General features: G+C 43.9%; 1 protein-coding gene across 2 annotated transcripts in view; it reads left to right on the top strand.

The window, feature by feature from the left end:
- The first annotated feature begins 177 nt into the window (after positions 1–177).
- The window catches only part of SMYD1 (SET and MYND domain containing 1), a 42,464-nt gene continuing 15,430 nt past the window's right edge, over positions 178–27,211 (top strand). Inside the window, exons 1-5 of one of the 2 annotated variants that reach the window (XM_003775882.4) lie at positions 178–354; positions 16,926–17,102; positions 20,059–20,272; positions 23,225–23,355; positions 25,732–25,770. In XM_003775882.4, coding sequence (XP_003775930.2) covers positions 218–354; positions 16,926–17,102; positions 20,059–20,272; positions 23,225–23,355; positions 25,732–25,770 — 698 coding nt within the window. In that variant the 5' untranslated portion in view covers positions 178–217. 2 annotated transcript variants of the gene reach the window in all.

Raw genomic sequence — 27,211 nt, 5'->3', positions numbered from 1 at the left:
GCCAGTTCACTTGTTCTCTTGTCTGTCCCATCCCCACCTCCAGGAAAAGTAGCAGAGGGGGAGGTGAGGGCCCAGTAGCTGAGAGCGAGTAGGGAAGGGGAGGTGGCTTGTCCATTTATAGTCTTGCTCTTTGGGATGCTGAAGGTGCTGAAATAGCAATGACAAGAGACTTGGCTCAGTGTTAAATAACTGCCGCGCTGGCCTGACAGACTCTGAGATGACAATAGGGAGAATGGAGAATGTGGAGGTCTTCACCGCTGAGGGCAAAGGAAGGGGTCTGAAGGCCACCAAGGAGTTCTGGGCTGCAGATATCATCTTTGCTGAGCGGGCTTATTCCGCAGTGGTTTTTGACAGGTACGAAATGTGGGGAGTTGCCTTCTCTCCTGTTGGTTTGGCTGGGGCCAAACTCTAAAATACTTTGCTCTCAAAGATCATCAGGGGAAGGGATAAAATTCATGTGCTCTTTTTCGAACAAAATGGCACTTCTGAGAGCTAATTTTTCTGGCATAAATTTTTCTGCAAGGGATCATTGCCAGTGTGATTTGCTGTGGCTCCTAGAAGGGTGGTGAAGGTGAGCAAAGGCTTTGGGGGCATTTTCTCCCAACACTGGCCAACTTGGCTGAGAGGGTGTGCTGGGAGTGGAAACGTGGGTGTGGTGCAGTGGGAAACATTTTCCGACAGAAAGCTCTATATTTTTAGCTTTCTTTTTATTATAAATATATTACCAGATAAAGTAATTGCTGAGACTTTAAAAATTATGAACTATTTGTATATTTATAATTATTAATAACCCAGGAATCCACTTACCCTTGAAAAATCTGAGTATCACCCAATCCCAGTCCTCTCTGTCTTTCCTCAGATATTACCCTTGCTATTATTTGAATGTATTTCCTTCTAGAATGTTCCTGTGCTATTACATACATATATCTGCACTTAATCAAAATGGATGGCTGTAGTTTGTTTTTTTTTTTTTTTACAGAAATAGTGTCATACTTCAGATGTCATTTTAGAGCTCACTCTTTTCCCTAAACAACACGTTTTTGATGTCTATCCTTGCAGGAACTATAAATCTATAGATACTTCTTTTAAATTCCAAACATCGATTTCCTTTATAGAGCTATCCATATAGATTCATATGCTATATGAATCATCAATCTTAATTTTAAATATTTCATCCTATAAATATATGACATTTTATTTATCCATTCCCCTATTGAGAGACAATTGGTAGTTTTTAATTTTTCATGAAATAAAATGAAAATCCTTGATCTTGTCTACCTGTACATATGTTCAATTGTTCTCTAGGGCACAGGACTAGAAGAGGAATTGCTGGGCCATAGGATGTGATGTTTTCAGTTTTATAGGCTCTCCAAACAGGCTCTATTAAATTTACATTCCCTCTTCCTCACGACCTTGGCCATACTAGACTACCAAGCTTTTAAATTAGTAATAAATCTTCATTTTAAACAAACCTACATGGTGATTACATTAAATTGTCAATATTTTCTGAGATCAAGGTTGGGGTGACCTGCTTGACATCTGTGTGGTTTGAGTCTGATAACCTAGGCTTTGTGGTTGGCTGGCTGCACTGACCACCCTGGGAAAGGGCACTGCTTCCCACAGATAACTTGATTAGTATTCACATTCTCTTGTCTTCTGCCCACTAAGACCTTCAGGGAAAAGGGTGTGAACTGGGGCATATGGCTCACCACCACTCGAGGAATATAAGGGGCAGAGGTGACTTTTTCAGAGGGAGCTTGTCTTATTTCATTAATTTGTGTGTGTGTATGTGTATGTGTCAGGGGAGGGGTGAGTACAGTTAGGGAGCCAGCTGGATTCAGAGTGAAAACACAACCCAGAAACACAGGGACTGTCAACACTAATTCTGGCGCTGCCAGTGAGTTACTGCCTGGCCTTGTGAAGAACATCTCCATTTGCTGCCTCCAATTCCCCAAAGTCAATCTAGCCAATCAGTTCCATTTCAAGAAGGTTAAAGTTGAATGGGCTTTCATTCCATTATAAAAGCAAGGCATTGTCATTTTAGAAAATTTAGAAAATTTAGAAATTTAGAAAGATAAGACATCACACAGCGATAACCACTCTTAACATGTTGGGTATCTATTTTCAATTTGTTTTAAAACATAGGTTTCATTTGGCTGTAATATACTCATTAAACAAATGAAAAAGCTATTATGCTTTTTCATTTAATAATTTTGACATCTTCTGTGCTATTATACACTCTTCAGAGACACAGTACTTAAGGGCTACGTGTTCTTCTTTTACCTGCTGATGACTGGCCATTTGGATTGTTTCCATGTTTTTGTATTATAAATAATTTGTCATTCATTTGAAGTAACAACTATAAAAACACCTTCATGTACATTGCAGATAAATGCTACATAAAATCATATATTATTTTTGCAATAGTAATGAAAGTGAGATAAATGGTATAAGTGACCTTTAAAATGATTGAAAAAAAAATCTAAAAGAGATAGTTTTTTTTCAAAAAATGCTTTACCCAAACTTGTCACTGCACAGATGAGGGAGCTGTGCTTTCTTTGATTATACCAGAGACACCCCAAAGAGGCATTAAAGGAAAGTTTTATGCATTTTAGGCTCCTGGTGAGGCTTAGGCACCATAGATGAGAAACTTGATTGCAGAGGTGGGACTGAGTCACCCACAAAAGTCACAGTACAAAACTGGCTTGTTCTAGTCCATGTTACTGCAAGACAGGCTTTCCTACTCTTCCACACAAATGTGGAGAAAGATTTTATTTTTAGTTGAGCACTCCATTAAATGAAAATTAATTCTTTCAAACAGTGTGTATTATATATTCTAACATATATATTATATATTATATTGTATATATTCTAACATATATTATATAAAGCATAGCAATAAATCAACACCAAACGAACTTAACTAGAATATTCCAATATGTTACATCTTCTCTATCCTGTCGCATGCCTGCTCCAAAGGTAATTATCCTAGGTTTTGTGTTGTATATTCTACTGCCTTTTAAATAATAGTTTTGGCCGGGTGTGGTGGCTCATGTCTGTATTCCCAGCACTTTGGGAGACCCAGGCGGGAGGATCACCTGAAGTCAGGAGTTCAAGACTAGCCTGGCCAACATGGTGAAGCTCTGTCTCTACAAAAATACGAAAATTAGCCAGGCATGATGGCAGATGCTTGTAATCCCAGCTACTCAGAAGGCTGAGGTGAGAGAATCGCTTAAACCCGGGAAGCAGAGGTTGCAATGAGCCAAGATCATGCCACTGCACTCTAGCCTGGGTGACAGAGCAAGACTATTTCTCAAAAAAAAAAAAAAAAAAAAAAAAGTAATAGTTTTATCACAGTCACATATTTCTAAACAATATATAATTTAGTTATGTTTTGTTTTTGATCTTTTAAACAAAGGTACAATATTATTTGTGGTTTTATGCCACTTGCTTCTTTTACCGACATGTTTATTATTCATCTGTATGGTTTTGTGAAACTAATAAAATGAATAAACTTTGTGTGTGTCTGTGTACCAAATTTATTTTTCCATTCCCCTGTGAATGGTTGCTATGAACATTTTTGCTCCTATCTCTTGGAAAGCAGATACATGAGGTGTGTATCACAGAAGTGTAATTACTAGGCCAGTAATATATGTGTTATTTGGCTTTAAAATATAATGCCACGCTGTGAAATGCTGGTTTGTAGACCTGAATTGTGTCTTTGCTAGAATGGGCTTTGTTTAGCATTAACAGTAACAATCCAGGCCCTTAAATTATGGTCCTTAGTCTGGTTAGGATCTCTTCACCTTTGATGGTTGGAAAAACAGGTACTCTTCTTGAAGGTAAGAGAGCAAGAATAAAGCTGGGAAAATTCTTTCAGGCCTAGCTATTATGTAGCACTTGGATTAAATGCTAGGCATGACTAATCAATCAGGCACACCTTCCTCCTGAACTCCAACTTGGCCTCAGAATCCCTTCCAGTAGGTCTTCCAGGGGGCTACTACCAATCAATGAGAACTAGCATTTAAAAATGAAGTCTATTTGCCATCCCCTTAGGTGTTGTGGTTGGGTGCTCGAAGGGAGTGAAGTACCGTTACCAAGGAGTTGCCTTTTTTGGACACAGTATTTTATGGTAGTTGAGATACCGGGGGTGATGCATGAATGGGTAAAAGTTGCTCTCTGCCCCTTTAACTCTCCACTCTGAGAGTTTCCAGTTCTCAGGAGGACAGTGAGTGGGAGCTCTGTGGTACCTTAGCCCAAGTGATCCTCCTAGCTTCTACATAGCATGGGGCCAACATGGGAATTCGCAATGCTGGGTTTTGTTGTTGTTGTTAAGGAAGAAAATAATAATTCTCTGCAATCTTACCATTTGGAAAAAAAAAAACCCAACTATTAACATTCTGGTGTATATCCTCCTTGTTTTCTGATGCAAATACAATGCATATAAAATATTTTCTTGATTCTGATGAGTTATAGGTGGGGTGGGGGTCCTGGAAGAAATACTACATTATTATTGTTATTATTTTTATTTTTTGAGATGAAATCTTGCTCTGTCAGCCAGGCTGGAATATAGTGGTGAGATCTCGTTTCACTGCAACCTCTGCCACCTGGGCTCAAGTGATTCTCCTGCCTCAGCCTCCTGAATAGCTGGGACTACAGGTGCATGCCACCACACCCAGCTAATTTTTGTATTTTTGGTAGAGACAGGGTTTCACCCTGTTACCCAGGCTGGTCTCGAACTCCCGGCCTCAAGTGATCTGCCGGCCTTGGCCTCCCAAAGTGCTAGGATTACAGGCGTGAGCCACTGCGCCCGGCAGAAACGCTACATTAAATATATGCTTTGATTATAAGACACAAAATGTCCCTAAATTCTGGATATTAAAATATGGGAAAAGAAGTTTATTTCAGAATGGAGGGAAAATGGGACATACATAATATGCTATATTTATCAATTCCAGAATACATATTTTAACTTCTCTGAAATCATAATGTATCCTAAAATCTATGGCTCATTATGGTTTAATTGGAAGATTTTTTTGATTTCTTAGTAGTGAATAAAAATGGTGCATTTAATAATTTCAGGTTCAATGTAACTAAATTGTATATACTTTTTCTCTCAAAAAAGTTGGATTATTTTGTAACCTGTTTTATTTACTTCATAATATGTTGTGAACAACTTTCAAACCATTAATATCCTTCTACACCATTTTAATGGCTGCATAGTATTCTTTTTGTTGACTTGTATATTAATTTAATTAGATGCCATATATTAGTTTTTATTTTTATTTTAGATTTTGGGGGTACACGTGCAGGTTTGCTACCTGGGCATATTGTGTGATGCTGAGGTTTCGGCTTCTAATAATCTGCTTGCCCAGGTAGTGAACATGGTACCCTATGGGTAGCTTTTCAATTCTTCCCCCTCTCCCTCCCTCTCCCCTTTTGGAATATCCAGTGTTTATTGTTCACATTTTTGTGTCCATATGTACCCAATGTTTATCTCCCACTTCAAAATGAAAACGTGTTATTTGGTTTTCTGTTTCTGTATTAATTTGCTTAGGAGAATGGCCTCCAGTTGCACCCATATTGCTGCAAAGGATGTGATTTTGTTCTTTTTTAATGGCTGTGTAGTATTACAGGGTATATATGCACCAGGTTTTCTTTATACAATCCACCATTGATGGGCACCTGGGTTGTTTCCATGTCCTTGCTACTGTAGATAGTGCTGTGATAAACATATGAGTGCAGATGTGTTTTGGTAGAATAATTTATTTTCCTTCAGGTAGATATTCCGTAATGGGATTGCTGGGTCGAATGGTAATTCTAGTTTTAGTTTTTTGAGAACTTTCCAGGCTGCTTTCTACAAGGGCTGAACTAATTTGTAGATGCTATGTTTTGGATATCAAGGGTGTGCTCTTCTTTTTCCTAGTAGATCTTCCCATACATCTCTGATTATGTATTAAAGACAAATTCCTACAGGTATAAATTTTGAATTCAAAATACGTTTTTAAGGCTTTTGATATAGATTTCCAAATTACCTCACCAAAGGAGATCATACATTTTTCTACTAGCAGCACAGGGGTTGTCTCCTCATCCCAATACTGGCCAACACAGAAAACTATTTCACTTTTTCATGTTTGTCAACTTAATCTGTTAAAACTTATTTTAGTATTGTTTTAACTTGAATTTTTTATTATTAGAGAAGTGAAAGTTTTTTAACATTTGTTTTTATGAATTGTTGTTTTCTTTTGATGCCCTCAATTTTTAAGTATATGCATAACTCATTTGTTTATTACTCCTTTATGTCTAGTTCTCCCCTCTATTACCTAGCTCGATGCACATAACAGATGCTCAATAAATACTTGTGGAAAGAATCAGGGAGGGAAGGAAAGAGAGAGAAAGAGAGAGGGAAAGAAGATGGGGTTTCACTATGTTGCCCAGGCTGGTCTCAAACTACTGACCTCAAGAGATTTGCCTGCCTCAGCCTCCAAAAGTGCTGGGATTACAGGCATGAGCCCCTAGGCACCTGGCCTTTAGTTCCCTTTGCTGCTGTCACAAACTACTGTAATTTCAATGGCTGAAAACAACACAAGTTTATTATCTTATAGTTCTGGAGGTTAGAAGTCTAAAATAGGCTGACACTTCTGTTTCTTTGCTATCTCCATCTTCTTGAGGCTGCCCACATTCCTTGGCTCATGGCCCCCTTCCTGAATCTTTAAAGCCAGCAGTGTAACATCTTGTTCCCTGCTGACCTCCTGCCTCCTCTTATAAGGACTTGCAATTACATTAGACCCACCTAGGCAATTTGGGATACTGTCATTGTCTCAAGGCCTTTAACTTAATCACACATGCAAAGTTCCTCTGTCATGTAATGTAACCTATTTACAAGTTCTGGGGATTAGGACATTGACAATTTTGGGGGGGCTATTATTCAGTCTACCCCAATGAATAAGAATTTTCTAGATTGATCCAATTCATCACAAAATATGTTAAGAAGGAGCAAGGACAGTTAGTGGATTTTTTTTTTAAAGTTCTTTAAATAAAAACTTGAGCAGTCTCTAAATTATTCTGGTTACAAAGTTGAAAGTGACCCAGAGATTATGTATATATAGTGTGTGTATAGGGAAAAAGATAGAGGGGAACATGAGAAAAAGTTGAGTATTTATAAATAAATTACTGTCAACCAGGCTTTTTTTGAAAATGGAACCAGTTATGAGCTTTCTTAAGTGCGGCAGAGCCAGTGGGGTTTAGCCAGTGTAATTCTGTGTGAGCATGTGGGAATGGCAGGATCAGCCCTGGGAGACACACAAACACACATGTGGCCTTTAATCTGATAACAGCCGGTGGTTGGTTAGTGGGGGATAAATGATGCTATAAATGGAAATAATTTAATAAAAGGATTAGAGAAATTCCAGAACAATTAGTTCAGAAAATGAGTAAGTGCTAAACTATTCAAGTGACAGCCTTAAATGTTTGCATTGGATGTTGAGAATAACCACAGTCGATTTAGAATTCTGCTTTTCATTTGGCACTTTTAGCTGCAGAGGCAAGACATGTCGACATGTTACACAACCTGTTGTGAGCTGTATTGCTAAATATTGCTCAATAATTCTTAAATCCAGAAGTCTGAGAATGATTGCCTTTTAAAGATGGATTAGATCAAATGGCAGGTTGTCCCCATAATGATGCTATCTTTACCCACTCGCATCCCAGGATGTGTTCTGAACATGAATTGAGGGGGGTGCTTCAGCTAGGCCATGGAAATGTATACAGGTCTTCATAGGGTGTGTGAGCTGTGGCAGAGAAAATCTTGGGAGTTGGTGTTTTAATAAAAAAAGGGATGTTAAAAATAAATTGGCAATCTCTAGGCTTGATCCAAGAAAACAGTACCTTTTAATTTTTTTTTTTTTTTTTTTGAGATAGGATCTCACTCTGTTGGTCAGGCTGGAGTGTCATGGCACAATCATGGCTCACTGCAGCCTCTACCTGCTGGGCCCAAGCCATCCTCCCACCTCAGCCTCTGGAGTAGCTGAGACTACAGGTGCCCGCCACCATGGCTGGCTACTTTTTATTTTTGTTTTTTGTAGAGACAGTGGTCTCGCTATTTTGCCTAAGCTGGTCTCAGACTCCTGGGCTCAAGTGATCCTCCTGCCTCAGCCTCCCAAAGTTCTGGGATTACAGGTGTAAGCCACTACCCCTGGCCCCCACTGACTTCTTATGTCAAGGTATTTAATAGTCAGTGCAAACATGAATCTCATGATCTCATCCAACGGCTACCTCTGTCTCCTATATGTACACCCCCACACCGACACATTTGCCTCATATCAGTGCCTCTTTCTGGAAGACCTCAACCTTCTCTGAGTACAAACTCAGCCCATCTCTCGAGGTCAGAACAATGCTTCCTCATCTCATAGGTGATGCCTTTCTAGATTGCCTCCCCTACCTCAGTTGAAGTAGTCTCTTCCTCGAAACTTACAGCAAGTTACCATGCTTGTGGGCTGTGGGTCCTGCATTGTTTATATGTGTTTATGTCCCATCCCAGCCTGGGGACTGCTTGAAGGCAAAGTCGGTATTTCCTTTATCTTTTTTTTTTTTTTTTGAGACAAGAGTCTCGCTCTGTCGCCCAGGCTGGAGTGCAGTGGCGTGATTTCGGCTCACTGCCAGCTCTGCCTCCTGGGTTCACGCCATTCTCCTGCCTCAGCCTCCCGAGTAGCTGGGACTACAGGCGCCCGCCACCACGCCCAGCTAATTGTTTTTTGTTTGTTTGTTTTTAATAGAGACGGGGTTTCACCGTGTTGGCCAGGATGTTCTCGAGCTTCTGACCTCGTGATCTGCCCCCCTCCGCCTCCCAAAGTGCTGGGATTACAGGCGTGAGCCACCGCGCCCGGCCTTCCTTTATCTTTTAAGGCCCTGTATTACCTAGCTCAATGCACATAACAGATGCTCAATAAATACTTGCAGAAAGAAGCAGGGAGGGAAGGAAAGAGAGAGGGAAAGAAGAAAAGAAGAAGAAATGAGAAAAAGAATTTAAAATATTGTGAAGTTATCTGGGTACTTGAAGGATGGGATGTTCTTTAAGACACCTACTCCCAGGCTGGGCGCAGTAGGCTCATGCCTGTAATCCCAGCATTTTGGGAAGCTGAGGCAGGCAGATTGCTTGAGCTCAAGAGTTTGAGACCAGCCTGGGCAACATAATGAGACTCCATCTCTACAAAAAAAAAAAACAAGCCGAGCGTGGTGGCATGCGCCTGTAGTCCCAGCTACTTGGGAGACTAAGGTGGGAGGATCGCTTGAGCCCAGGAGTTTGAGGCTGCAATGAGCCGTGATTACGCCATTGCATTGCATTCCAGCCTGGAGGACAGAGAAAGACCTTGTCTCAAAAAAAAAAAAAAAAAAAAAAAAAAGACATTTCCTCTAATTTTTGAGGAGAGACCTTCTGGCAGGCTGGGAGTTTGTAAGCAGCCCTGAAAGACAGAACTGTTGAACTCTTGGTCCAGTCCTCTCTGGCTGAGTTTTTGGAGGGCTTGCCCACCATGCAGGCACCTCGTCTTTGCATTTATCTGTCCATGAGCAACTATTTCCATACAAGGAGCTGAGCAGCAGCTGCCCTTCCAGCCCTCTTCACTCTGACAGATCACAGAGTCCAGCAGGGCTACAGAGCAGAGTGAGAGGGGACCAGCTGCTGTAGTAGGGCACATTCAAGGCTGCAGGCCAAGCAGGTGGGCCTTGTAGCTGCATCCGCCCGCCCTCTGCGCTGCGAGCAGCGTCCGGCGTCAGGGACCCTTAAGAGAATAATATCCCTGTGAGGATAATGATCTCGGCCAGTCTAAAGGGTTGCTGTGAAGATTTTTTAAAAAACAAATCACTAAAAACATCTCTTTGAAATGGCAAAGTGCTGTGTAAGTGGGAGTTGATACCTTCTTGTGTGAATAGGAATATAAGACTGGGGAGAAATGAGACTTGCTGAAGGTCACCCAGCTAAGCCTGCCTGGGACAAATGCTCTTTCTCGGAATCCAAAAAGTGGCTTTAGGACTTCATGTTATTTGGACACTCTCCTGCATTGGGGACAGTAAGGCTGGGGAGGGGTGGGCATTTCTTTTTTTTTTTTTTTGAAACAGAGTCTCACATTGTCACCCAGGCTAGAGTGCGGTGGCGTGATCTCGGCTCACTGCAAGCTCCACCTCCCAGGTTCAAGCGATTCTCCTGCCTCAGCCTCCCTAGTAGCTGGGATTACAGGTGCCTGCCACCACGCCTGGCTAATTTTTTGTATTTGTAGTAGAGACGGGATCTCACTATGTTGGCCAGGCTGGTCTCAAACACCTGACCTTGTGATCTACTCGCCTCAGCCTCCCAAAGTGCTGGGATTACAGGCATGAGCCACCATGCCCAGCCAGGATGGGCATTTCTGTCAGGGGAGTGCCCTTGTCCCTATTCGATGTTCTCCTGTAGCTGGGTTGTCTTCCTCTCTGGCAGTTGCCTGGAATGAGCTGGTGCTGGGGGTGAGAGGAGCTCAGCGATCAACCTGGCCCAGCCCTCTCTGAGTGACAGGCAGGATGGGTGGCCTGGACTGATGTCCACTGAGTACTTATCCAGTGCCAGGCTCTGTGCTGAACACCTTACACATGTTATTTCTTTTAACTCCAAAATCACTATGAGAGTGGTGAGATTTCAGAACTTCTTTGTAATTTTCATCTTGCTTGAATTTTTTAAAATAGTAAGTATATTTCATTCAAAAGTACTGGTCAGTAGTCTAAAAGATAGCAAGATCTAGGTGTTGCTATTCCCATTTTCACATAAGGAAACAAAAGCTTAGAGAAGTTAGGGGACTTGCTCAAGGTCACACAGCTAGTAGACATTGGAGTCAGGAGTAGAGCCCAGCTCTGACCAACTCTAGGTTTGACCTTCCATAATACCCAACCCCATGCCTATGAGGGGAGATGGGAACCAGAGGGACAGGCTTAAAAAAAATTTCAGACTACATTTGAAAGAAAACAAAAAAATTATTGCTACTCAAAGTTGAAGCAACAGTATTGCCTGGGAGCTTGTTAGAAATGCAGAATCCCAGCCCCCATCCCACATACTAAATCAGAACCTGAGTTTTAACAAGATTGCTTGGTGATGTGTGTGCACACTGAAGTTCCAAAAGCCTGACTCTGCATCCTCCTTCTCCCCAGCTCCAGCCTTGCGGCTAAGCCCTACCAGCAGCCGAGGGCATAGAGAGAAGGTCAGCTTCATCCCAAAGGAAACCTAAATTTAAGAATGATAACTCAATGCTTCCTGGGTTTCACCGGCTTTTAAAACTTGGCTCTAGGCCCTAGCAAAATTACAGAATGGGATATAAAGCAGATCTGTGATCCTGGAGGAACTATTTGGTGGTTCATATTTGGAACCCATCCAAGTTCACCATGGGAAAAGAAATCATTGATCACATTTTCTTTTTATGAAAAGTATTCGAAGTTTATTACATGAGATAACAGGAATTCTTTGATAGCAAAGAATCTCATGAGATAACATGAATTGATCCAAGGCCTGATTATATAAGTGTAATGTTCTCCCTGTCACCCAATCTTGGGTGAAGGCTGCTTTGCAGCAGCTTAAGGCTCTGTCTCCAGCCTTCTCCTGGTCACAGTGTTATTAGTGACTTTGAGAACATGAAGGTCATGCCACTGGAATTTATTCTTAGGGACATGATATAGCTACAGTTAATAGCAGATAGATTATTCTATAATCAGGCCCTATTAGAAGTGTATTAAGTTAGTTAATGGGAGCTTGGAGGCAAATGCCAGGCCAGACATATTCCTTCTGTTGGAGCCAGGCTAGGAAAACTTGCTGTAATAAACCCCACAAGCAGCGTGGACTAAGTAAGGACAGGGTTGTGCAAGGGGTCCATCCCTGATTTCTGCAGTAAGGTCATTGAGTAAGGGGTCTTTGCACAGAATTTAAAAACAATAATCCCAGCACTTTGGGAGGCCGAGGTGGGCAGATCATGAGGTCAGGAGTTCCAGACTAGCCTGACCAACATGGTGAAAACCCATCTCTACTAAAAAATACAAAAATTAGCCAGGCGTGGTGGCGGGTGCCTGTAATCCCAGCTACTCAGGAGGCTGAGGCAGGAGAATCGCTTGAACCCAGGAGGTGGAGGTTGCAGTGAGCCGAGATCATGTCATTGCACTCCAGCCTGGGCTACAGAGTGAGATTCCATCTCAAAAGAAAAAACAAAAAACAATAAAAGTCGATCTGTTTTTTGTTACCACCATGTACCAGCAATTCTAAACAACGTCAAGGATGAAATACCTCTCCTCACCCCAAAATCCGTAAGGGTCTAAGTTCTGAAAAACTGCTGTTGGGTAAACCTCATTTTAGCACATTTTAAAATTACATATCTTTTAATAAACATTGTATTCTGCCTGGAAGTTAATTCTGAGGACCTTTGGTTATACAGTCAGCCACGTGGACTCAAATACATGTGTTCATTGTGAGACTAAATTCTTAAGCTTCAGAGCTATTCCAGGTTGTGTTGGCCACAGTCTATGTTTCCAATCCTTGTGATACCACATATTCCCACATTTTTAAGTAGATTAGAAATAAGCAGTGATTGTAAAGATAAAGACTCAAAATTTGTTATTCTAAGTGTTCACCTAGGTGATCACCTGGAATTTTCATTTGTGTTTGAAATTTAAAACAATAAAACAGAGAATTGTGAAGTATAATGTTTTTGTTTGGTAGGCACACATATTAGTGTATACATGAAATATGAACGTGTGAATATATGTATATGAATAAAAAGATGGAGGATATTGTGCTAGGCTATTCTAAAATGTCAATTTGGGTGTAAAATATGAGAGCAGTTCTGGTGTGGGGTTGTTCTCTGATGGGCGACCTTGGAACAGACAGGCATGGAGTTACAAGTGGCAGGTTACAAGGGACAGACAGCATGATTGTGCTTGCGTCTAACTGTTCCCTCTCCAGATCACCTCCTGGCTCTCCTCCCTTTCTTTCCTGCCTTGGGTTTGTATTCCTGGTCTGAGCCCTGATGCCCCAGAGGTGGACATCTGCTCCTCCTTCCTTGTTCCTAACCTAAGACATACTCTGAAATTTGCAGATGACTCAGAGATTAGCATACCAATATAAAAGATGACAGAAGAAAATTCAAAATGACCTTGATGTTTTGGAATGCTACACTGAAAACCATCAGTTAGGGATAAAGGTGAAGACTCCACTTCAAGTTAAAAAATTCAGTGTCACAAAGGAGCTTTTGGGCTGATGGATATATTCATTATTTGATTTTTTTTTTTTTTTTTTGAGATGGAGTCTCACTGTGCTGCCCAGGCTGGAGTGCAGTGGCATAGTCTTTGCCCATTGCAACCTCTGCCTCCCGGGTTCAAGTGATTCTCCTGCCTCAGCCTCCCGAGTAGCTGGGACTACAGGTGCCCGCCACCACATCCAACTAATTTTTGTATTTTTAGTAGGGACAGGGTTTTGCCATGTTGGCCAGGCTAGTCTCGAACTCCTGACCTCAGATGATCCACCTGCCTTGGCCTCCCAAAGTGCTGGGATTACAGGCGTGAGCCACTGCGCCTGGCCCGGATATGTTCATTATCTTGATTGTGATGATGGTTCCGTGGGTAGATGCATATGTGAGAACCTATCAAAGTGTTCTTTTTTAACACTTGTTGTATGTCAATCATATCTCCATAAAGATGTCTAGAAAATGCAATGCTGTGTAGACAAACAGAGTGGAAACTCTGTCTTGACTGCAGCACTTTTGAGAAAGCTTGGGAGGTTCTACTGACTATGTTTGTAATTTGATCCTAATTTTTTCTTTTTCTTTTTCTTTTTTTTTTTCTGAGACAGAGTCTCGCTCTCACCCGGGCTGGATTGCTGTGGCATGATCTCGCCTCACCACAACCTCTGTCCCTGGGTTCAAGCAATTCTCCTGCTTCAGACTCCCGAGTAGCTGGGATTACAGGCATGTCCCACCATGCCCAACTAATTTCTGTATTTTTAGTAGAGACAGGGTTTTACCATGTTGGCCAGGCTGTTCTCAAACTCCTGACCTCAGGTGATCCGCCCACCTCAGCTTCCCACAGTGCTGGGATTACAGGTGTGAGCCACTGCACCCGGCCATTTGACCCTAAATTAATGTGAGGCTTCCACTAAAGAAACTAATGAAAGCACAATGTGGAGATCCGGCAAGTGTACATGGCACCACATCTGAATAGTATACTCTGTTCTGGTCACCATAATTGTGAAGTGTTGACACCCAAGCTCTCACCTGTGTTTGGCCAGGAGACAAGATCTGGAGCCTTCTTGGAATCCAATTTACTTGGATTTTTCAGCAGTCCAGTTCCTGCTTATGAACTGCAAATTCCTGCCAGAAAATGCAATCCTGACTTGAGGCAGATGTAAAAAATTCATAGCTCTCCATCTCCAGGGGTTTAGAGAGTTCACTAGGTGGCCAGAATTCCATGTGGGCCCAGGTACTCTATTCTGCTGGGGCACTTATGACAAATGACCTTCTCAGGGTGGGTGCACCCTCTGTGGCCTAGTTATGACGGGCTGCAGATCCTGCACAGTTCTAAGTATGCTAGTGTAATTCTACTCCTCGCTCACTAGGAAAGTTTAAGGGAAGGCAAGTGTAAGAGTAAGGAAGCTGTTACTATGCGGATAACCTTGAATCTGCTTATCAGAAATAAGTACTAACCTTTCATGCCCTCGAGTACTTTATGATTGTTAACAAATTAGTACCAACACACCTCCTAGCGGATGCAGACACAGCAGTGTGTTGAGCTGGCCAGCCAGAGGCTGAAAACTGCCTGGACTTTAGGAAGCCCAGGATGTAGCATAGAGCAGTAGGCCCTGTGGTGCCCTCAGCTGGCTCTGCACCTGTCTATCCCCTTCTAGATGCCATACTGGGATCAGTGCTAGGGATCAGGCTCAAGGGTCAGGCCTGGCCTTTGGGCCGGTCCTTGAGCCTGATCCCCTGGCGCTGGCCAGCACATGTTGCTTGATTTCTCAGCTAAATCCACTCTCCTTTGGCTACAGGGATTTCTGTAGGTGTATCAGAGGCCACCAGAAAGGTGTGAGAATTCTAGAAACCATGTACAAAGAATTATTTAAAGATCTGGGAGTATTTAACTTGGAGGAGAGAAATGAATGGGAATCAAGGCAGTGGTATTCAAATTCTTGAAGAACTGACCTGACCAGGTTTGTTCCATTGGGCAAGGACACAGAAGGCCAAATTAGGGTACAGGAGCAGGTTTTCTGGGGAGGCAAATTCAAGCTTAACACAAGGAGGAAGTTTGCAACAATTAGGACTGGCCAACAATGAACTGACTGTTCTCAGAAACAGTGAACTCCTTTTCGCTGTGGGAATTAGAATATTCATGGCCAGAGATAGACACAAAGGATTTCTGTGCTTGAATGTTCTGTGGAAGCTTCTCCCTCCAGGCTCTGGAATTCTTTGATTCTAAAAGCTCCTGTGTTCTTATACTTTTGAGATCCCTGTTTAGACTGTGGACATCTACTTGAGTTTACCCATCCACTTCCTTCCCGGGAGCTCAGTACTCCCCTGCACATCATGGAACTGGTTTTCATTATTTCTTTGCTTCAGAGGTGGGGATTTCTCTTCCCCACATTGCGGGAGCATAGGTTGAGGCCCAGAGATTCTGTACATCATGCCAGATTTCCCTCACTCTGGTTGTCAGGCTGTGTCCTGAAATACATTTCCTATGAAGCCTATGCCCTTTTCTGTTTGAACGATGGGTTTAACATGGGGTCCACGGTGCTCTCTAATGGGAACACTAAGAGGCTGGAAGCACCGGATGGGGATCCTCATCTTCCCACATCTCTCTCCCTCACCCATCAAATGGGCATGCATTTTCCTCCTCATCACTTCCACCGTCGCTCTGAGCTGGGAGAATATGTCAATGACAGTGAAATCAGTAACCTTGTCATTCTTACTGTTGCAAAACGCACAAACTGTGACATATATCATAGTGTGTAGATATTCTTTTGCTTACAATACTGTAATGCTCTTGTCCCATCGTACTGTAGATCATTATGATTTGTTGTTCTTTGGGGAAAGGGACACTACTGAGGAAAGGGACAGTATGTTTCAACAATGAGAAGGACATGTCACCAAAATGCCCCCTTCAACACAGTGCCAATGACCTGTGACTTTGGGCGAGGGGTCCATAAGGAATTCAAGTGTCTTCTCCAAAGTGTCTAGGACCTCCCTGTGCTCCCCTGTCATAGTGTTCACCACACTGCATGTTCAATTGTTTCTCTAGTAATTTGTGGTATTCCCAGTGCCTAATACACTTAGGTCATGAATTTACTCTTCCTGAATTGAATTGAAGGGCTTATATGCAGAAGGTAAGAGTGTCCTTCACATGGGGGTCACTTAAAAATATTTGGTAGGCCAGGCGCTGTGGCTCGCGCCTGTAATCCCAGCACTTTGGGAGGCTGAAGCGGGTGGATCACTTGTCAGGATTTCGAGACCAGCCTGACCAACGTGGTGAAACCCCGTCTGTACTAAAAATACAAAAATTAGCTGGGTGTGGTGGCACGTGCCTGTAATCCCAACTACTCAGGAGGCTGAAGCAGAAGAATCACTTGAACCTGGGAGGCGGAGGTTGCAGTGAGCTGAGGTTGCAGTGAGCTGAGATCGTGCCATTGCACTCCAGCATGGGCAACAAGAGTGAAACTCCGTCTCAAAAAAAAAAAAAAAATTTGCTAAAGGAATTGTTATAGCTGGGAAGGGCCTTTGGAAGCTCAAACTCCTCATTTTGGAAGGTGGAAATCTGAAGTTTAGATAAATAAGGACCAGCCAGCTGAACCAGTACTGGAACACAGGCGTCCCACTGGCTGCATGGTGCCCTTTCCACTGTGCTCCCAATCATGTGTCTTCTCTCTCCATTTCCAGCCTTGTTAATTTTGTGTGCCACACCTGCTTCAAGAGGCAGGAGAAGCTCCATCGCTGTGGGCAGTGCAAGTTTGCCCATTACTGCGACCGCACCTGCCAGAAGGATGCTTGGCTGAACCACAAGAATGAATGTTCGGCCATCAAGAGATATGGGAAAGTGCCCAATGAGAACATCAGGTGAGAGCTGGGCCCCATGGTGGTGCTTCGGATTTCCAAATGTCAGGCTGGAATGGCGGCAGTAACAACATTCCCAGATCTAAGGAAGCTAAGCTGAGTGCAAGTCAGGAAAGAGCCTCAAAGACTGGATATGGTCACTTCTCTTCACTCCCTTAAGGTCTAAGAGGGAGAACTGGCTGTTGACAGCAGTGATTCCAAACTGCAGCCACAGGCTGAAACTGGCTTGCAGATTCCTTCTGTAGGGCTCCCCAGTGTTTAGTTTATTTAGATATTTTGGATACAGGGTCTGCTCTGTTGCCCAGGTTGGAGTGGAGGGGCCCTGATCATAGCTCACTGCAGCCTTGACCTCCCAGGCTCAAGTGATCCTCCCACTTCAGCCTCTCGACTAGCTGGGACCACAGGCACACACCTCCACATCTGGCTAATTTTTGTATTTTTTTAGAGATGGGGTTTTATTATGTTGCCCAGGGTAGCCTCGAACTGAGCTCAAGCGATCCACCCGTCTCGGCCTCCCAAAGTGCTGGGATTACAGCCGTGAGCCACCATGCCCGGCCAAGGGGCAAGTATTTTTAAATTGATCCACCAATGTTTAAAAATTGGGAAATTTCACATTTTAAAATTAGGATTTCTGACTTCTCTTGAAAAAAAAAAAACAAAAAACTGAAGATCTGGCAAAATAGGCTAGAGCTGAGTAGTATCTGCCACCTTTGAAAAAATACAGAGCTTTCTAAGTCACAGCAGCACCACTGCTCCCTGTGGTCATACACATTACACCAGAGAGTGCATTTGAGTTTGCAACTAATGGCCTTTCCTGGTGGCCATCATCAGAATCTCAAGGCCTATAGCTCCAGCCCAAGAGATTCCCAATCCTGGAGGTTCCGCTGGGGTGGGGCTCAGTGCTGGGCCTACAGGGAGATGCTCAGGAAGCCAGTACTGCAGAGCAAAGGCGATGGAGATGGTGACTGGGAGCATTTTCACTGTGTGCATAGGGTGTGAAGTTAAGGTACAGAATGGAATTGTCATATCCTGATGATTTTTAGGAACCTGCAGAATGAAATGGCTCAGTCAACCTCTCCATGCCCCTTAGCTCCATCTATTGAAACACTACATATTCTTCAAGACCTGAAGTAAATGGCACCTCCTATGATAGTTACTGAGTTGAAATCTATTACCCATTGACCTCTATTCTCTGAGCTTCATGACCCTTTCCTTGTTATTTGGAGGCAGCAGATCTTCCCTGTGCTGAGTTGTATTTTCCCCAGTGCTGCCCTGGGCTCCCTGTGAAGACACCTCAGTTTCCAGGCACCTGGAGTCCCACGCGGGGCATTTCTCCAGAAATAACTCAGTGACTCAAACAGGAGAAATCGGGAAGATGAAAAAGGTTCTGGAAACAGATGGTTGGTGATGGCTGCACAGCAGTGTGAGTGTGCTTAATGCCACCAAACTGTATACTTAAAAATGGTTAAAATGGTTCAAAAAGAGGTGGGGGGACAGAAGGGACCCTGAGGTGATGGCACTGTTTAGTATCTTGACTGTGTAGGTGGATACATGAAGCTACATAGGTGATAGCATTGTATATAATTAAACACACATATACATTCATGAGTGTAAGTAAAATGGAAGAAATCTGAATAATACAGGTGGGTTAATATTCTAGCTGTGATATTAGTTTTCTAAAATGTTACCATTGGAGAAAACTGGGCAAAATGTACAAGGGATCTCTTTGTATTGTTTTCCAACTGCCTGTGAATCTGCAATTATCTCAATTAAAATTTCAATAAAAAAAAAAACGAGGAGAGGGCCTGTGCTTTGCCCAGCAGGTCTCTCCTCAGGAACAGGATCTGTGCTGGACCACCATCCCCTCCCCAGGTGCCTGAAAAGTGTGCAGTCAGTGGGTGGCAGGAACATTAAAGTGTCCCTGGGTCATAAGCTTCATCACAGGCCACCTAATAGTTAACAAAGAGGCCTTTGGGGTGAAGTACACCCCTTTGTCTCATACTCAAGTCCCTGTGTCTCTATAGGTCTCCTCCTGTCCCACCTGGCCTCCTCTTCCCCCAGAGCCCCGCTCCAGCCAGGCCAGGCCCCTCCCTGCTTCCTGCATGCGGCATGCCCGTGGTTGCCTCAAGGCCTCCGCTCACACTGTTTCCCCCCCTAGATTGCCTTCTCCACTTTTTCACTCCCCAATCATTAAGAATACCAATACCTTCACACATAATGCAGACACCTATTACCTCACTTTGTCTTCTGAATACCTCTGGAGGTTAGCATAGCAGGGAATATTTTCCCTATTTTACAAGCCACCAGATAGATTCAGAGAGGTCAAGTGACTTGCCCAGGCTCACACAGTAAGAAGTGGAAACAGGTCATTAGACTCCTGATGCAGGGCTCATCCCAGTAGGCCACACTGTTAAGAGAGACCCATGCTGCCGCACCTTTCTGTTTCCCCAGACCCCACGGGACCTGGCTCCTGCCCACACCTCCACCTTTATTTGGTCTCCATTTCTTGCTCCCTGTGCTCCAGCCACCTCTGCCTTCCTGCTGCTTCTCCATCATGCCAAGCTCATTCCTTCTTCAGGGCTTTTGTACTCACTGCCCTCTCCTGAAGTGCTCTTTCTCCAGTGTCACAGAGCCAGCATCTCCACCCCTTCCAATTCCAGCTCAAATGTGCCTCCTCTGTGACACTTCCCTGGAAGACCTTAGCTTCCCCACCCCAGTCACACTCTATCATGCCATCCTGTATTATTTTTTCTGTATAGCACTTTCTATGTAAAATGTGCTTGTTTACTTACCTCTCCCCCACTATATGAAGCATCATGATAGAATAAATTCCATCCATGTAGTTTAAAACTGTATCTTGGGCCCAACATTGTGCCTGGCATGCACGAGACACCCAGTAAATGTGTGTTGAAGGAATGAATGCAGCTGTAGTGGTCCCCTGATGCTGCCCTTCCCACAGGCTGGCGGCGCGCATCATGTGGCGGGTGGAGAGAGAAGGCACCGGGCTCACGGAGGGCTGCCTGGTGTCCGTGGACGACTTGCAGAACCACGTGGAGCACTTCGGGGAGGAGGAGCAGAAGGAGCTGCGGGTGGACGTGGACACGTTCTTGCAGTACTGGCTGCCCCAGAGCCAGCAGTTCAGCATGCAGTACATCTCACACATCTTCGGAGTGGTAGGCCCCCTGCGTCCCTTCTCTACCTTCCCTGTCTGTCTCCTCTTTCCTTCCCTCCTCCCGCTTGGGGAGGGTGGGGCTTCTCAGAAGTGAACTAAGAGGCAGAAGCCCTGTCTGCCCTGGACCCTGGTTTCTATTTCCATAAAGGTCTCGTCTAGCCCAGGCAGCCAGAGGCGCTGGAGAAACCGCCTTCTATTTACCACATGTAGCAGAAACACCTACTGCCCCTTCCATTTCTGAGCCCAGGGACAGGCCTCCAAATGACCCAACTAACAAAATCCAGAGATTCTGGAGTATGATTCCTTATAAAGGAGGGGCCATGGTGATAGCTGGGATCATCCAACTAAGAAGTTTCCAGAAACTGCCAGGCCAGAGTTGGGAGGGGAGGCCAAGAGGACTGAAGGAGGACAGGAGCTTGAAGTGAAGACCCCTCATCCTGGACTCTGTCTTCTCGCCTTGTTTACTGTGAGGCCATTCCTGCTCTTTCTGAATTGGCATCCCACATACAAATTTTACTTATTTATCCATCTCTGGATGGTAGATTTGGATGGTAATTTATCCTCTTACTTATCTGCACTTTTTACATTTTTTTCCTCTCCACATTGAAAATAAAGATCCCCAGTCACTATCCCTTCCTGCTCACCAGTCACTTTGGAAACCTTTTTCCAGGTCTGCCAGGCAGGATTGATGTGGAGCCTGGAGCAGTGGGGGATGTGAGCCAGAGAGAGGGGAATCAGGGTTTTGGGGTGGGAGCAACCAAGCCAGATGAGGCCATAAGAGTCCGGAAAGTGGGGGCGAGAACCCGGTGGATGAGGAGGCTCAGGTCCTGGCTGTGGGGGGTGGTTGTGTTCCATCTGGTAGGCCAGGCCCTTTATGTGGTGAAGGTGAGCAGGCTGAGGACGGAGGAGGACAAACATCACACTGACATCTCTCGAGTCTTCACCATATTGGGGGGCGAAGGGAGAGAGATTGATGGAGTGTAAGGATTTGGCTCACACGATGGTGGAGGCTTGGTGAGTCCAAAATCTGCAAGGTAGGCCATCAGGCTGGAGATCAGAGAAGAGTTGCAGTTCAAGTCTGGAGGCATTCTGCTGGCAGAACTCCTTGCTCAGGGGAGATCAGTCTTTATTCTATTCAGGTCTTCAACTGATTAGATGAGGCCCACCCACATTCTAGCAGGCACTCTGCTTTACTCAAACTCCACCAATTTAAATGTGAATCTCATCCAAAAACACCCTCACAGAAGCATACATTACAGTATTTGACCAAATATCTGGGCACCATTGACCAGCCATGTGGGCACACAAAATTAACCACCACAGCTTCCCATGTATTATTTTACACAATCTTTACCACACAAGGTAAGGTCCATGCTTTCAGCATTTCTATTTTATAGAACAGAAAACCTAGGCCCAGAGGGGTTACATGACCTCCAAAAGCCACATGGTTAGCTTGTGCCCGGGGAAAGTTTAGAAGCAGTCTGTATTTTCAGGAGCCAGAGCTTCTACCTCTTTTTTTTTTTTTTTTTTTTGAGATGAGGGTCTTACTCTGTCACCCAGGCTGGAGTGCAGTGGTGCAATCATGGCTCATTGCAACCTCCATCTCCCAGGCTCAAGTGATCCTCCCGCCTCCCAAGTAGCTGGGACCACAGACACATACCACTGTGCCTGGTTAATTTTTGTATTTTTTTGTAAAAGCAGGGTTTCACCATATTGCCCAGGCTGATCTCAAACTCCTGAGCTCAAGTGATCTACCCATCTCTGCCTTCCAAAGTGCTGTGATTACAGGCGTAAGCCGCCACGCCAGGCCTAAGCTGTTACTTTTACCTGTTACGTTCTATAGCCTTGGGGTGAATTGGTGTGTTGAGTAATCTTCGGCATCCCTAATAGGTCTGGGGACTAGGGCTAGAGATCATATAATTACCAAAGGTTAGAGCTGAAAAGATCCTTGGAGCTTATCTAGTCCAATTTTTTCAACCTATAGATGGGAAAACCAGGGCTCAGAGAAGAAAGTAGTTTGCTCCAAGTAGCACAGCTTGTTAGTGGTACTCAGAGGCTTAACGTCATGAACTTACTAAATGTCTGATGAGAATAAATGGAGAAAGTGACACTCCTCCATATCTATGACAAATATCCATGTGAGGGCATAAATGTCTACTGGGTTTCTGTTATGTACAGCATGCATTCATAGATGTATTTATAGATGAAGTGGAAATTTGCATGCAGTTACTAATGTATTCTAGGTTATATTTATTCTTACGCATTTTTCCTACTGTGAGAGCAGATATTTGGTATCTGTTTCTGTAAAGAACAATTTATTTTTAAGGAAAAGAAAATCACTTGGATGCCGCATCAGTAGTGACCAACTTGATTTGCCTTGAATCTCAGAGATAAGTGTTAAATATGGCACCCATCAGATTTAAAAATTGTGAGCCGGGAATATAAAACTGTTCACCAGATACAAAATAATCAAAAGAGATGTCAATTTTTTTTTTTTTTTTTTTTATGAACAGCTACAGGAGTTTAAACTGAGTAGGCAGAGGAAACAGGGGAAGGAAAAGCTCACACACACACACACACACACACACACACGCCCATGCACACGCAAAGCAGGGTACAGAGAGAAAAACCAAGACAGAGACTGAGGAATACTCATGTAAGACCCAGATACAGAAAAAGGAAAACATTTCCATCTTTGACTCTTAGAATACGGCCACAAAAAACTTTCAAGGTAGGGTTGCATTTTTGCAGATATGGGACTGTCCCATGGACCTAATCTTGTGCATCATTTGGAGTCACGCAGAGAACAGGAGACTAATTGTTCTGTGTCCAGACTCCGTAAGCATCTCCAGGTTGAGACTGGGTCTTCTGTTTTTTAAAGCTCCTTTCAACAGCTAGGATGTTGTTCTGTCCATGTCTGTCAACTGACTCTTTCATCTTTTCCCCTGGGTAGATTAACTGCAACGGTTTTACTCTCAGTGATCAGAGAGGCCTGCAGGCCGTGGGCGTAGGCATCTTCCCCAACCTGGGCCTGGTGAACCATGACTGTTGGCCCAACTGCACTGTCATATTTAACAATGGCAAGTGAGTATGTCTTTATCTGGGGGTGTGTGTGAAGGGGATGGGGAGACCTATGGTGTTTTCTCCACTTGACTTAAGCCAAAGTCAACCTGCTAAACCTGAACTAGCATAGATTTTAAATGTATAGCACATAGAAATCTCACTCCAGAATAATCGTGAATGAGAGAAAGGCATCATGGAGGATAACAAAGAATTCAACCTGGATCATTTCTGAGTGTGTATGTTTCTTGGGGCTGCCTGGATGTGTTAGATAAACCTTTAACTACTATTTTAAAACTTGAAGCCTAGGATTATCTGTCTAGAGGTCATTTTAGTCAAGGTCTCAGCAGGAATCAGGAGGCACACTCAAAGGGCTTTACCCAAATAGAATTGAATGAAGGGACAATTTACAGAAGTGTGGGCAGGACAATTTACAGAAGATACTAACAAGGGGCAGGGGCTGGTGGCTCATGCCTGTAATCCCAGCTCTTTGGGAGGCCGAGGAGGGGCAGATCACTTGAGGTCAGGAGTTCGAGATCACCGTGGACAACATAGTGATATCCCCTTATCTATAAAAAATAAATAAATACATTAGCCGGGCACGGTAGTGTGTGCCTGTAGTCCCAGCTACTCATGAGGATGAGGCAGGAGGATCACTTGACCTCAGGAGGTTGAGGCTGCAGTGAACTATAATCATGCCACTGCACTCCAGCTTGGGTGACAAAGTGAGACCTTGTCTCTAAAACCAAACCAAACCAAACAAAACAAAACAATATAACAACAAAAAGAAACTAACAAGGAATGGTGAGGTGCCCAGGGACTAGCAACACATGAAACCATCACCACCTCTAGGCCTGGAAGGGCAGGTGAAGGAAGCACTATTTCTGCAGCTAGTGAGAGCTGGACCCAGGATAGAGGGCCCCCAACAGCTCAGCTGTGGCTTACAACTGTGTCTAGAGAAACCAGCCAGCTGGCACTATGGCTCAGAAAAGAGGAAGCCAATGGACTAGATAGTCCAACCCCTCATTCCTTCAACCTTCTGCTCTCCTACCATTGGTCAAACCCCAACCAGAAGCCAGACCACAAAGAAACCTGGGTGATGCAACCCTCAGAGGTCAGCCCCCTTTTCTGAGACAGCACAGATGAGGGGGGAATTAAGGGCACATGATGGATTTGGGGGTGGGGCACAAATGGAGAAGAATCAGCAGATGGAATGAGCCCCTGGTTGTCCATGGCTCAGGATGGGGAGATATAGGGGAATGAGGCCTGAGCAATATTAATTGCTTTTGCTCTTAGAGGTGAGCTTTTATGACAGATACAAGCTGACTTTGAGCCATCAACAATGAGCAAGTTTCCCCCAAAAACTTCCTAGAAGCCAGACAATGGTGTCTGGTTCTCAGCTGAGAACTGGGCCTAAGCTTCAGTATGCCAAGTACCCTGATTTCTCTTTTCCTTCCTATTTCTGAAACCAGGCTCTTAAGCAATTGAGAAAGTCACTCAAGATGGGAAAGTTTATTTTGGACTCAGATGATAATCTTTTCTCAGCATTTGTGTTTCCTTTCTGAAGCCTTTTGGGGTCACTGGCCTGGATCACATGGAATCCTCCCTAGAGGGGCTGTTGACTGAGCTTGACCTGGTTGGCAGAGAGGATCAAATTCAGCCTTATATGGGCCTGGGCCTTCTAGATGGCCCTCTTCTAAGTGGTGGTGACCCAAGACTCCTCTTGTCATTGGGTGTAACAACCACAGGAACCTAGGAACTCTTTCTTCTGTGTCTGCTCTGGCTTCCTTGCATCTACTAATTTCTAGCAGCCACATTTTATCCAGGCTTCTTGGCTTTTGTGCAAGAGAAGGTGACTTTTCATTTCCTGTCTAGCCACCTGCCATAGTGGAAAGAACCCTAGACATGGGGTTAGGGGCCCAATTTGAACCCCAACAATTTTTACGTACTATCTATGTGACCTAACCAGCCTCCATGTGCACTTCAAACTCTTTCCAAGACAAACATCCAAAAAGGCAATGTTTATTCATCCAGGATGCTTAATAGAATGATAATAACAACATTGTGCATGTTTTTTCAGCACTCTGCTTTTAAGTGCATTGTCTCATGACAGTCTCATTACAGGTGAGAACACTGAAACACAGGGAAGGGAAGGAACTTGTTCAGGTCAGGGCTGAGTACCTTTGAATCCAGAATGTTTTGTTCCAAATTCAGTGCACTTTCCACTATACCAGGCTGTGTCTTGTCCAGTGAGTCCAGCTAGAAGGGGCTAGGATAAAGGTTGTTGTGATGGCCAAAGCTTTGATATTGTGACCCAGAATGCTATACACCCTTGCACCGGATCACACCTGATCAGCCAATGATAATGATTTCCATATGGGTGTCTGTTTTGTCTTTCAGTCATGAGGCAGTGAAATCCATGTTTCATACCCAGATGAGGTGGGTCAGTCCTTTCACGCATCCCTGCTCCTCTGACCCATCTCCCTCACTTGCCTGGTTTGCTGGGGCCACCCATTCCCGAGACTTCTTGGCTGCCATCTGTCCATAATATCCTTCTGTGTCCCAGTGTCTCGTCTTTTTAATGCATTTAAATTAACCATTTTTTCCTTACCCACATACCACCTGCCTTGCCTTTGCTTTATTTTGCCTCCTTTCTTCCTCCCTTTCATGCCTCACTTCCACTGCTCTTCCAACCTTGAAGCATGAACGCTTGTAGTCCACATCATCTTAGCAAAAGCCTATCTTGTCTCCCTAAACCCTGCTTACCATGTAATGGGGACTGTGACTGACCTACTAAAGGACTGTCTGTTTATAAGCCCCAACTTCTCGCCCAGACTGGGCTCCAAAAAATAGCATCTATAACTGATATTTTAAATAAATATTTATTCCTAGTATTCTGCTTACTGCTTCTGACCAACTATGAATTAGTAGTTTAGGTTAAATTTTACTTCGGACTTTTCTTAATGACAACCAAATGGTCCCAGATAGGTCTTTTCCTCAGGGTGGGGTTGAAAGCCCTTGAAATAGTCTTTGGATTAAGAACAAAATGCTGTGTGGGAATTTAGGCTTTGGGAATGCTGGGGTAGAAGTGGTTGGTGCACTTGAGTCTGTGTTGGTGTGCGCTGCACGTGAATTTGGATGATTCACGTCATCTCTTGGACTTGGGTTCCACATCTGTAGAGAAAGGTCAAGAGGAGAGTGCTCTAGGGACCTTCCTAGTTCTAAGTCTCTGTAGCTCTGGGCTCTGTCCCTAATCTCCGTGAGAAATATTTAAATAGGCTGCCTACTTGTGGCTGAATTAGCTGAACTATAGAATTGCAGATTGTTGGAGGTAGAAGGGGTCTGGGGTCCAGAGTGGGGATGAAGCTTGTCCAAGGAAGCTGGTTGGAGGGAAAGCCAGGGCCAAAACCCTCATTTCCTGCTTCCTGCAGTGCTGATTTCAGGCTGGTGTCCATTCCCCTCCCCCAATCTCCAGTTTCAAGTAAGGTAAAATGAGGCATACATATATGCATCTTTTCATATTTAAGTGACATTAAGTTAATTTGGTTTTGAAAAATTTCTAATACCATTGAAATAATCAGAGATACCCTGAGACCATGCAAGAATTGGCACAATCATGATGGGAAGTAAATTACTGGAAATTCCAGCCCAGTTGGTCACTGATTCACTGTTGAATTAGAATATGTCACTATGGTGAGCTGCCTCTGTAAAAGGGATTCGTGGCGGCAGAATTGGTTACTTACCCAACAGAGTTAAACACCAGAGATCCATACTCTATCCTGGCCCAGGAGTTGCTCACTTAGAATTATTAAGGACATTAGTAGAGTCCTAAAAATCAAGGGCTTTGATGCATCTTAATTCCCATGCATCGAAGACCCGG

This window comes from Pongo abelii, chromosome 12, assembly GCF_028885655.2.
Source record: "Pongo abelii isolate AG06213 chromosome 12, NHGRI_mPonAbe1-v2.0_pri, whole genome shotgun sequence".
Taxonomy (NCBI): Eukaryota; Metazoa; Chordata; class Mammalia; order Primates; family Hominidae; genus Pongo; species Pongo abelii.
The sequence above is the reverse complement of the archived record's forward strand: the minus strand, read 5'-3'. Positions and strand labels throughout refer to the sequence as shown.